The 12,232-nt window shown below is 37.8% G+C and overlaps 1 protein-coding gene across 3 annotated transcripts in view; it reads right to left on the reverse strand.

Moving 5' to 3' along the window:
* Window positions 1-1,421: 1,421 nt before the first annotated feature.
* Window positions 1,422-12,232, reverse strand: part of LOC147448868 (carotenoid 9,10(9',10')-cleavage dioxygenase 1-like) — an 11,381-nt gene continuing 570 nt past the window's right edge. For 2 of the 3 annotated variants that reach the window (XM_086521312.1, XM_086521311.1), the window contains exons 3-15: window positions 9,597-9,695; window positions 8,684-8,786; window positions 8,275-8,519; window positions 5,565-5,744; window positions 5,187-5,265; window positions 5,012-5,093; window positions 4,097-4,159; window positions 3,854-3,992; window positions 3,461-3,641; window positions 3,059-3,193; window positions 2,931-2,977; window positions 1,861-2,007; window positions 1,422-1,788 (exon numbers count right to left, since the gene is read on the reverse strand). In XM_086521312.1, coding sequence (XP_086377438.1) covers window positions 1,678-1,788; window positions 1,861-2,007; window positions 2,931-2,977; window positions 3,059-3,193; window positions 3,461-3,641; window positions 3,854-3,992; window positions 4,097-4,159; window positions 5,012-5,093; window positions 5,187-5,265; window positions 5,565-5,744; window positions 8,275-8,519; window positions 8,684-8,786; window positions 9,597-9,695 — 1,611 coding nt within the window. In that variant the 3' untranslated portion in view covers window positions 1,422-1,677. Of the gene's footprint in view, window positions 1,789-1,860; window positions 2,008-2,930; window positions 2,978-3,058; window positions 3,194-3,460; window positions 3,642-3,853; window positions 3,993-4,096; window positions 4,160-5,011; window positions 5,094-5,186; window positions 5,266-5,564; window positions 5,745-8,274; window positions 8,787-9,385; window positions 9,452-9,596; window positions 9,696-12,232 lie in introns of those variants that run through there. The other variant, XM_086521313.1, reaches the window with a different exon arrangement.

Consider the following 12,232-nt stretch of genomic DNA (forward strand, 5'->3'; position numbering starts at 1 on the left):
CATGAGAGTAGATATAGGTGGTTGGTTGTAACCTCCAACATCACGCTACCTTTTCTTATCCCCTTTATTTAAAACTTGGAAAAGATACAATCTTTTGGACCTAGGCTTAGGCTTCAAATGGGTACATGGACTATGGCGTTAACATTTAACACTAAGAGAGATTTGATATGCCTTTCTTGGTGTTACAAATGCGTATCCGCTAATTCACCAAGAGAATTTACAAAAAAGAGCCACAAGGTGTATATAATGGCAACAATAAACTTATTCATTAGCAAATATGTCACTCAATTATGGCAAGAATCATGACATGGTGATAAAAAATTGTTTTGCATAACCTTTTTGGTGCCGAAATTGGAGGCTATCATAACTACATTGTGTTAAGTGCTTGGCCTAGTAACCATTGAGGACATGAAACGTGAAGACAACCTTTCTTCATGGGGATCTTGAAGAGGATGTTTACATGGAACAACCTGAAGGTTTTCAACAACCTAGTAGGGAGACGAGCTTTTATGCAAACTCAAGAAAGTGATTTAAGGTTTAACGCAAGGTTCAAGGTAGTGGTATCAAAAGTTTGATACTTTTATGTAGTCCCAAGGATTTAGAGGAAGTCAAGAGGACCACTTCTTGTATACACGGAGATTGTTGGGGTAAAGGCATGTGGCCGCCCGCCCATGACTGACACTCTCCACCTATTAACTCACTAACACTATTTTATCCTTCTTATATATACAATAAAGGCAACACACACTCTCTCCATGTAGTATGCTGTTTCTCCCAATTACTCTACTCTTCTTCTTCCCCTTCCCACATGTACACGTACTGGTGCACTGCCTCCCTCACCAATCATACTTTGCTTGAAGGCATGCTAACATTAAGTGGAATCTTATTGGATATAAGGCTTTGTGCCTTTGTCCACTTACATGCCCAAAATGCGAGACTTTCTTTATTCCTTATTCTGATAATAAGAGAGCTCCAATATTGTAGCTTTTGCTTCTACGTCTCTACCCACACTTTGGCATTCTCTTTTTCTCCCTCACTCTCTCTATGCAACAATTTAGAGTCCCAACTTAGCACTTCTGGTCTTCAATAAATATTCCCCATAAAGTAACGTAATAACCCAATGGTATCTCTTGTACTATCTAGATTGACATTGCCAATTACAATTTCCATTACAATACTTACATTTTGTGGGTAGAAATGCATAGTTGTAGGTCTGCAAGTGCATGCCAGAGAGAGAGAGAGAGAGAGAGAGAGAGAGAGAGAGAGAGAGAGAGAGAGAGAGAGAGAGAGAGAGAGAGAGAGAGAGAGAGAGAGAGAGAGAGAGAGAGAGAGAGGGAGGGGGGGGGGGGGGGGGGGGGGGGGGGGGGACTTGACTTGCTATGCATTTGAAGTAGTTAGCATATTGACAAGAATAATGGAGAGACCAAGAAAACTAAATAGTAAAATTTACAACGTGGAATAGGGAACAATATACATTGTCTTTTGTCAAAATTCATCACTATGGGATCCTACAAAAGGACTGAAATGCATTTGGTATTTAACTGTCTAAATAATGTACACTAGGTATACATAAAAGGAAGAGTAGTAATGTATGTCTTACATTCAAGAATTAAAACATTTATGTGCAAAGAAGAATATAACTAGCAACCTTGAATGCTTTTTTAGCATTCAAGGCTGTTAGAACAATCCATGCATAAATGTGCTATGGAAGCCATAAGGAACTCGTTGTGGTAGTTTGATCCTAGCAACCGGTGGCTTTGAAAAGTTTTGGGCATCAAGGATATGAATCTGCAACATCAAATTAGCATATATGTTTCAAAATTAAATGAAAGTTGAGCAAAGTAATCGTTTGAGAGCTACCTCTGAGGAGTTATTTTTCTCATTGTGGACATACGTAACCACCCAACCGTCATCTTCTATATGGGAATTGGGTCTTGGAACAAACAAAGGTTCCGAATAGAACACGTCTTTTCCAGCATCATGGAGCTCTAAGTTGCAACCCTTATGCTGTTTAACATCCACATATCAAAGAATAAAGCTACTAAAGAAAGAAAAGTATAACCTTTAAAGTTAGGAAAAAAACATAATTTTTTTCCATATTTGAAAGGAATAGGGATCACTCAGGAATGAATGTTTCTATATCTCATTTGTACTCATAAGAAATTGTATGGGTTTTCTTAATAGTCTTATGATATACTTCTATTTATATAGGAACCTCCATGTATAGGAAAATTTTGTGAAATTGAATTTATTTTATGGAAACGATTATTTCCACCACTAGGCGTTGCTTGTGGTGATGTAGAAGTTTTCTCTTTCTCTTCATTCTTTTAAAAACTTTGAACAGTTGGGTTTCCACATTATTGGTGCAATTAGTCAAGCTGATCACTCACAGACCTTTTATGGTCTTATTGCTCATAATTAAAGTATGAGTCTAAACCTTTTTAAACTATATGCCATGTTCATTCCTAGTATAGGATCATTTATCTACACTGAATTCTTATTGAGCTACATACTCAATATCATCATTGATCATAATGCCAAAAATTCAACTATTTTGCAACAAAAAGTAGGCCTCTATAAAAAATAATGTTTCAAATTTTACTTTTGAAATTTCTTTTTATTCATAAAACTAAAGATTAAAGAGATATTTTCTCAGTTTTGAGAGTGAATTTCATAGACAGGACATATGGAGACACCTAGTGCAAGTTAGGGACATCGACTACCCCAATGTCACCTGTTTGATACCTACCAAGTCAAATCCCAAATTTTTTGTTGATATTTCTGCCTTGTGAATGTATCTTGAAAGGTAAATCTCACCAATTTATTCATGAGGGGTGCAAAATACATTACATTGCCACTAAACTTGGCCCTCATATTTCTTTACGTGAAAAAAAAAATGAATTTGTTTGCTCAAATTACTGTATGCAAACCTTTTCTAGAAGAGTCAGTTTAGCAAGCCTCCCGTACTTTGGCATACCTATAAAAGAATTCCTTATTCATCAAGACAAAGTAGAAAAGATAGATAATAGATAATTTAAGAATGTATTGTAAATATTACCAATTAGTTTGCTTGCTTCATGATCCACCACTTGAGCATACGCATAATTATATTTAACTCCAAGGTGTTTATCATTAATTCGTGGCATTTCCATTGAATTTTGAGCAGTTATAATGTCTCTCTCTGCAACCAAGCCTGCAAACATTGAAAAGACTTGTTACTACATTTTATGGTTAATGAAAATTATGCTAATTAATGCTAAAAGAATGAATACTACGGCTAGAATATTTCATATGTAATTTAGAGAGAGAGAGAGAGATTGTGCAAAAATAGACTTAATCAATTTGGGTTTTCCTTTTTCTCTCCTTTTTAAGACCTAGAGGGCATAAGTGTTCATGTTTAAGTGTGTGAGTGGAGAGATATGCATTGGTATCTTAGATCTGAACTAAAGAGGATCTGAACCTGTTTGAAGATTAAATCTCCATTCATGAATAGTGGAGAAAAGTGCCCCATCTATACTTGGATCTCTTGAACTCTCATCAACCAAAGTGTCATCAATGCCTCTTGCAAACCACTCTATTGGATTCATATCACAAGGACCCATGAGAAGACTTCTTCGCGCCCGACATCCATGTAGTATAACCTACATAATAAAGAGATTTACTAAAAGATATATCTTAAAATCCTCAGTATCTAAATACTAAAGCTGCTCATTTCAAATTTCCAACATAGTATGATGCTAAAATCTATAGCAAGTGTGAAAGAAGTATTTTGTATACAAACCAAATGCTTTTAAAAAGTGGAGTTGCATTCTCCACTATGTAAAGATATGAAGAAAGGAAAAGAAAGACTAACTTCATCTCCTTCTTCGTATGAGTTCACTAAATGGAATGTATAGTGTGATTCAACAGGAAACCAACGAATAGCGCTTGCATTTCCTCGACGAGGTTTGATCCCAAATTTAGATTGCATCCCCTCGTCAAATTTCAACAAGCTACACATCAAATATTTGAAACAAAAAACCTTGAATTGATGACACTTAAAGGACAAAGGTCAAGGATTCAATTTGTATTGATTGGAACGCAAGAACAAACTCACTTTTTCCCCTGTATCGCCCTTGTAACATCAAGGGTGAGTGGCATATACATGATTATGTCATAGCTGTTTGAGCAACACAAAGGAGGTGTGAGAGGTAAATTGATGACAACAAAATGTTTGGATTTGTATTTCTTCTGATTATTATTTGCAATATTCTCCAATACTTGAACTTCAAAGGAACACATAATGCATACACCTAAAGCATGTGATTTAAGAGCAATGCACAAATCATTAAAAGAAACCTACCTAAAGCATGTAATTGAAGAGCAATGCAGATCAGTAAAAGAAAAACCACCATGCAAAATAAAAACTACAATTATGATGAAGTTTACACTTTGCAATTTCTTCAAAGCATGTAATTTAAGAGCAATTCAAATCAAAAAAAGATAAAGAAACAAAAATAAAATCATGCTTTAAAAAGAGTCCAATCTCTACCTAACTGTTGCTTTACCTCCAAATATTAAAATCTCTGTAGGTGAAAAAGTTAGCTTTTGAAAATCTTGCAAACACAAGCATCATGAGCTTCTTTTTCCCACACAAATTATGCACCATCATAATTTGTGTTGGCTTGTTGGCTAGCCGCAACCCATGTTGCGCGTCATCAACATGGGTTGCGGCTAGCTGGCTACCTGCAACATTGAACTGTTGTGCGTTAAAGTGTTTGTCCTCTCACAAGAATTTTTTGAACTTTTTGCAAGGAAGGAGGTGTGGTTTATGTTTCAAATCAATTAAGAAATATCCTTCCCATTATTTGTTATATTTGCAACAAGGAAATGTTACGACTACCAAGAACTAATTGCTAATACAAATATGTAAATACCAAACCATTGGTAATCAATACGTTTCTTAATTTTGTCTTATGGAAAGCTCAAAACAAGAATTTCATGCTAGCAATATATCTGTGTAATATCTTACTTTTGTGTTATGGCAAGCTCATGGCTAAACATTGGTATGTCAAGCTCGGCATCACATGTGTGGATGAGCGCTTTCCCATCCGCTGTCAAAAGTTTTTCGCATTGTCTTTGTCTTTTTAATTTTTGATTATTCAAGTTCTAAGATAATCAAAAGCAACTGGAGCACAAGAATGTACCAGATATGACGCCAGTAGTGTAATATGGCTTCATTGCTGAAAATCCAAATATGACCATTTCACCTGTTTCTTGCACTATCTTTATAAAGCAAAAATGTCCATAGTTGGTACCACAAGAAGTTTTTGACAAATTCTCACAATAAGTCCAACATTGTGACTTACCTCAACATCATGAGCCTATGTGAGGGAGGCAGTGCATATCTACCTAGGTACGATTGGGAATAGGGGACCGTCAGCCCGGTGGGGGACCCCCAATCGTACCTAGCTAGGTATGTGGTGCCTCTTGAGCAGAAGCTCATGATGTTATGCATTGTCTGAAAAACACTAAAAAAGACTCCGTTTTCCTACATGAGAAAATTTCTAAAATCCCATGTGTACCTTTGGATGAGAGGTAAATGGACGACCCCATTGTTTGCCAACGTCCCATGGTCCTATTGATTCTAAGTTATAAGGCAAGATCTCGATTGGAATGTCCGATTCGGCATTTGCAAATAGTCGACCATTGTGTGTGAAGATTGTTGTGTTGCAAGTTGCCTTGTTAACTTTATTGAATCGTAGCTGTGCTCATCCATCCATACCTCACAATAATAAAATATCAGCAAACCACATTACTTGAAAACTATATTTTTTAAATTGTAATTAATTGCATTGTTTTAATACTAATTTAAGTTTTAATGTGCAGATAGCCAATTGTTACACTGAGATCTTGTTTAATATTACTACATATTTAATGTAAACGTAAAGTAAATGAAAAATCAAGAAAGGCATCTCTTATGCTTTAAAAAAACATGTACATTTATCCTTTCCTATGCTTGGACTTTTAATGCACACCATATTGCATATCAAAATCTCTCTCTCTCTCTCTCTCTCTCTCTCTCTCTCTCTCTCTTTTCCTCTCTTTTCTTAAAGTGTGAAAAACCTTCATCTTCCTCACCTAAAGTTGCTTACTATTTTCAGCTTTATCATGCCAATAATATAACAAAGTGCCAAAATCACGAGGCCTTCTACAGGTCAAACGATGAATAAGCATAGTAATTACATATTTAATTAATGATAAGCAAGTAAATAAGGATTTCCAATGATGGCTATGCAGCTAGGTCATGATGATCGTTGGTCCTTAGGCAGCATGACATTTGTGTAAAATTCATCGTGCAGTCGAGAGGAATCTACAAACAACCACTATATTTATGTGTGTTGCCATTCTTTACAAATAGCATGTTACAGTTAGGTAGACAAGAGGGTACTGCTACACTTCTGCATCACCATTCAAGGTAGCGAACAACCCGCTTTGGGTTTTGGAGATGGTTTTTATGTGGAGAGCTCTAGGTACCCCAACATCTCCCCAATTACATGATGCATTTTGGCCAAGGAAACGCCAGGCAGGGTGCTAGGACTAGTCACAAGAAATTTTGGACAAATTCCTACACTGTGACTTTACCTCAACATCATGACCTTTTGTGAGGGAGGTACCGCATACCTAGCTAGGTACGATTGCGGTGGGCTAGCGGTCCCCTGTGCGGTGCCTCCCTTGCAGAAGGTCATGATGTTAATGCATTGTATGAAAAACACTGAAAACGACTCCGTTTTCCTACATGAGAAATTTTATAAATCTTCTTGTGAGTGCTCTTGCGCCAGTAGGACTCATGCCTCAAGTGGAAGAAGATGATGATGCAAGAGGGGATCCACTCCAACCCACCATGGAACAACGCCATCATCACAGCTCCAACAGCCCCCATGGCCCACTATGTAGGCTTACTTCAGTCTTTTGCAACCCTCAATGCAGTCGGAGCCAGTAAAACAAGCAACACCACCATCAACACTAGCCCCCTCTTAGCAGCAACCATGGTATCTTATAGCCAATCCCCTAACTCTATCTACCTTCTTGCAATCTCAAAAGTATTTTTAGCTAACCAAAAAGAGAAGTCATCTTTATGACCTTTGCCCTTTGGGCAGGCCAAAAATCAACATGAGTTTGCAAGGAAAGGTTTGAAAAGAATATTTTGGTCATTTTTAGGGAGTAAAAGGGAAGAACAAAAGGACGACAGTACAAGAGAGAGAGAGACACACACACACACATATATTTGTGTGTGTACGTACGCGCACGCATGAAATTTTCATTAGCATCATGAGTTAGTGGGTTGGTGGTATCTTTTACTTAAGCATTGAACCTTAAGGTATCTATAGGGATGATAAAAGGTAATGGCAAGTGACATCAATTTTCACAAATATGAAGTGTGCACACACACATAGAGTAATCAAGAGTGCCTTGATGAGGCTTTCTATCTATTTCTCACCTTCACCAAGGCCCCTTGGACAAATTGCTTGGGTGTGTTGCTGCTTGGCAAATTGCTCGTGTAGGTGTGGGTGTGAGTCTTGACTGACTATTACCTATGTAGGGTGGATGAGCCAGCTATGTTGTCTTGGCTACTTGTTTCTTGCATATATTTTGCTATTTTTTCCCCTTTTCGTGGAGCTCATTAAGGGTGGATATGGGGTGGAGGATGGTGGGATGGCTGTGTTAATTCCCTCTTGGAGTCTTGTGTTGCTTTGTTGGCAAAAAACACACACACACACAGCTCTTAGCTTAACATATCAAGTTCTTAGGTCTACATTGGTATTATAGCCTTTCAACTTTGTGCATGTCATCTATGATTCCTTTTCTTTTTGCCCATACTCACAATTGTGAGTGGATGAGTTATATCAACCCAGAAGGAATGTACAATTGTCCTCGAGCATGTTAGGTGCCTTGAGGGAGCTAGACAATCCTTGAAATACGAGAGGTACATAGATAGTTACATTTTGATGACTAATAGAAGCTAGGCCCAAGAGGGCTTTGATTGCTAGACTCTAATCTTCAGAGTTCTTAGGTTTTTCGACAAAGATGATCACTTCCCTGCCTTCTTATATAATCTCTTTTCATTTCAATGTTTTAGCCCGACTAGATTATTTGAAGAGGAGTGTTTAGAAAACATAATAACTCCATTTGAAAAGGCTAATTGATCCTTAAAATATTTTTTAATCAAGGTATGCAGCCTTTAACTTCATCCAACCTACAAACCTATGCAAAAAGGTAGCATTTATAATGTACCTGATTGAAGAAGTAAGCCATGAGAATAGCCTTTGGATCTCCATCTATGTTGTTCAGCCAAAGCTGTTTTCCCTGCTTTCTCTCCTCTCTGTATCCCTCAGTTTCCACATACTTGTTTTGGTATGAAACACCACCACCTAGCCCAAAGTATGTTGCATGCAACATGCCATCTCCCTCAAACCAATGATGATTTAATCTGCCAAAGGGAGAGTTTTTTATCTTGCCACCAAATTGAGGGTTTGGGCCTACAAAAATTTCACACCAAAGCTCACTAAAGTTGTATTCCATCGAGAATTTTGTTTCGAGAATCTCTTCTATATGTATTGTGGCCCAAAAGAAGCCACTTCTTGCCGTTGATGGTGACATCCTATTGGAGGTTTGATTATGAAGGAAAGAGAAGGTGACTCACCATTTCTTATGTACACCCCTGTTGGAAAGTCAAATGGTATGGCTCCATCAATTACCTCTAGTGGCACTCGAGACCCAATCTCATCCACTGGTCCAAAATTACCCTACAAAACAGTATGATCGGTCGAAAATGTGTATCGCAAGCTATAGTACATAAAAATTATCATACTTTTTATAACACAAATATGATGTTCATACTTCGAAGATTGTGAAGAAAATAACTTCAAAGAGATGCTACAGCACTATAAATAGTGTCCCACTAATGAAAAAGTAATGCAAATCAAGAACTATTGAAGAGATGATTAATGATTAATGAAGCATTAATCATCTCTTCATATGAAATATAAGTAAGAAACTTTGCACTAATCTTCTGCAGGAGAACTAATGGAGTTTGTCTCATTTATGAACAGTTACATTTATAAGTACCCTCAAAATAAAATAAACTTCTTCTTAAAATGAGAAATTGGTTTTGAATGAATTAGAAAGAATAGCGTGCAAGATTAAGGATTGACAACCTAATCCTAATGGTGACTTGACACACGATAAATTTGCTAGAAGAGTAATGTGCCAAACTTCCAAATCTTTTTAAGAATTTGATACTTAGAAAAGGCCTGAAAACTAATATTATTGTATGGTATGATATACTTTTCTTAAGGTATATACAATCTAATGTTGTTCTTGAAGAGTGCTGGTGGAGAATAACCTGTAATAAGGTTAAGATGTAAGGTTGGTCCGATCACCTGTGATGTATTTTTTCTTGGATAATCCTCTGCAAAGGATATGCGAGGGCTCTTTGTAACTTTCTCGTTTTTATGCAATTCAAGATCAACTGAGCACTTTTAAAAAAGGTTGATACAATCGAGAGTTTAGAGTATAAAGCTTTCTGACACACATGAAATAGATGCTTAACTCACCTCAAATGCTATATTAACTTCCTTTGAATCTTTGAAGAGGGTGTCAACTGTAGCTTGCACAATTGCATTTTTCGCACCATTCATAAGACCTGTGATCATCTACAGTACGAATTTATATTATCAAGTTCAAAACAAGGAAAAATATGATAGCAAATTGTACGCATATTTAATTTAATTGCACAAAGGTTCCTTAACTAATTTTCAAACATTATCATGAAAGAATTTTTCCCACATATGTAGAAGAGAGTAATAAAAATTGCCGCACGTGGGAGCGAGACCTGCACGCATGATGTTTGTTGTTTTGGGGTTTGGGGGGGGGGGGGGGGGGGGGGGGGGGTTTGGGTTTACTCCTATACAAAACACCTAATGACTATGTATCCATGTGTCACAAGAGCAAAGTTGACTCTTAAGGGCCAAATATCTTCACGATTGGAACAATATTCACAAAATTTCTTGCAATTATATACCGACTTTGGCTTTGACCCAATGCCCAAGAGCCCAAACATATATTTGAAAGGCCCACTAGCTCATTAAAAGAAATTAATGTAATCCTACCTCACTCATGGTGGCATACATACTACAAAAAGGCCTTGCTACCAAGTCACATAATGAGGGTTTTGTAGATGAAATTTTCACTCTATCTTGTGTCACTCATGCACAAGCCAAGAAAATCAGAGGGATGTAAGTGAATCAACAAGGTGTCAAGCTTCCACACACAAAAAAGGCACTTTCTAGTCATATTATGTCATAAGCTACAAGGCCCAAGACAGAGGCGAACCATTACCCATGGTCCCATACACATTGTTAGCAATTTGCGGTCATGATGGCACTAATTGCCCTATTCCACTCATCCGAGTTCTACTTTCACCGATGGAAACTATCATTTCCCTGCTTTCATGGATAATTTAGCTGGTGATATAACATTTTCGAAAACCCGACAGTTCTTGGTCTTCAAGACTTGCTTGAAGTAGTAGAATCTAACACTTTGTGTACAGATTAGAAGCGCTTGGCTTTTTATCACCTTCTCTCCTAGCAACAGATCATTCCTGAAGAACCCTATCTTCCAGGTCTTTTGATGCCATGTGCAAGTCTTCTTTGCTAGGCCACAGATCGCTGGGCACTCCTTGAATAAGTGAGGGATGTCCTCACCATCTATGTAAACCAATTGTTAAAGTTATGGCATCTCAAGTGAATAGCCCACTGTGATCCAATATTTATTTGGCTTTTAGACATTTATTTTACATTCTTGTCAAAGTCTGGGTAGGGCAATTAACTAAGGTGGGTATATACACAACAACCCATTGCCCCCATTGTATTATGCATCAAGTTATTCATTGCCAAAGACACAGAGTAATTTCACAAAAGTACTATCTCTAATTTGCCCTACTTTCAAAGTTAATAGGCCATTTCCATTACACACTCCCAGTAGTGGACCCCCCCACTAGGCACTGCACCCTTGGAGTCGTCTTCTAAGGTAAAAAGTTAGAGATAGCAAATCCGAGGCATGACCACTGTCGCTGGGGTGTCCATGGTAGCTTCTTCATCAACTTGGTCTCACCATTTATGTCCATTATGAGCTATAGAGAGGGTGTGAAAGTTATGGCATTTCAATTGAATACCCAATGTGATTCCCATAATTATTTTAGCTTTAATGATCACTTTGTAGCTTGAATAATGATCCTTTACCTTTCCTTGAAGAGAGGGAATGAGAGAGTCCATTAGAGATATGTAGAGTAAGAGAGAAAGAGAGAGAAGAGGAGAATGACACCCAATGGGGTCCCAACCAACCCTTTCAAGGGCCCCCCACGACGTTGCCGATGTGGTATTTGCTTTAGATTGCGTAAATGGAATGTACACACATGCTATACCTCGAGTGCCGATTCTATTGACTCAAATGATAACTATCACCACGGTAACTAATCAAGATGAGGCACCTCTAAGGCTCATTTGATGCACCTTTGGATCCTTCTCAATGTGGGGTTGCGGATGGCCACCAAGGGGAAGGTCTGGGGCTGAAATGCGCTCCCGATGTGAGAGGAATGAAGGGCTAAAAGCTGATTGCAAAACTGCAGATCTGCAATGTACAACGCAACAAATCTCTCACATAAAACTTGAAAGCTGAAAATGTAGATCTCAATGATACCGATGATGGTCAACAATGGAGCACTTAATACCGGGAGAGAATGGCCGAGGAGAGGCTCGATGGACTGCAAAATGGAAAGGAAACGAATGCAAATCCATGCCGTTGATGACTAGATAAATTGTGGAACGTTGGATAAGATTTGTTCATTAGTGCCACATGGCAATCAACACTCCAAAAACTATAGATTTACCTATAAATTTTGAAATTAGAACTGGAGGTGAGAGAACATACACAATTTAGTGTTAAAACCTTTATTTACATCTATAAACTTTCCAAGGTTTATTTTGGGAGCACCGATACAAAGTTCGTCACGGCAAACTCTTGTTTCTTGTTCTGTAATGTTTTAGGAAAAATTACCAAAATACCCTTCTAATTTGCGCAAATTTTTCCAATGTTTTATTTTTACCTTATGTCTCAAGCTTCCCTCGGTGCATGCGTGTGTGAGAATGAGAGAGAGAGAGGGTTCGACCCTCACGTTGGAACCAATGTTCGG

Source organism: Adiantum capillus-veneris, chromosome 10 (genome assembly GCF_014529385.1).
Source record: "Adiantum capillus-veneris isolate H3 chromosome 10, ASM1452938v2, whole genome shotgun sequence".
Classification (NCBI taxonomy): Eukaryota; Viridiplantae; Streptophyta; class Polypodiopsida; order Polypodiales; family Pteridaceae; genus Adiantum; species Adiantum capillus-veneris.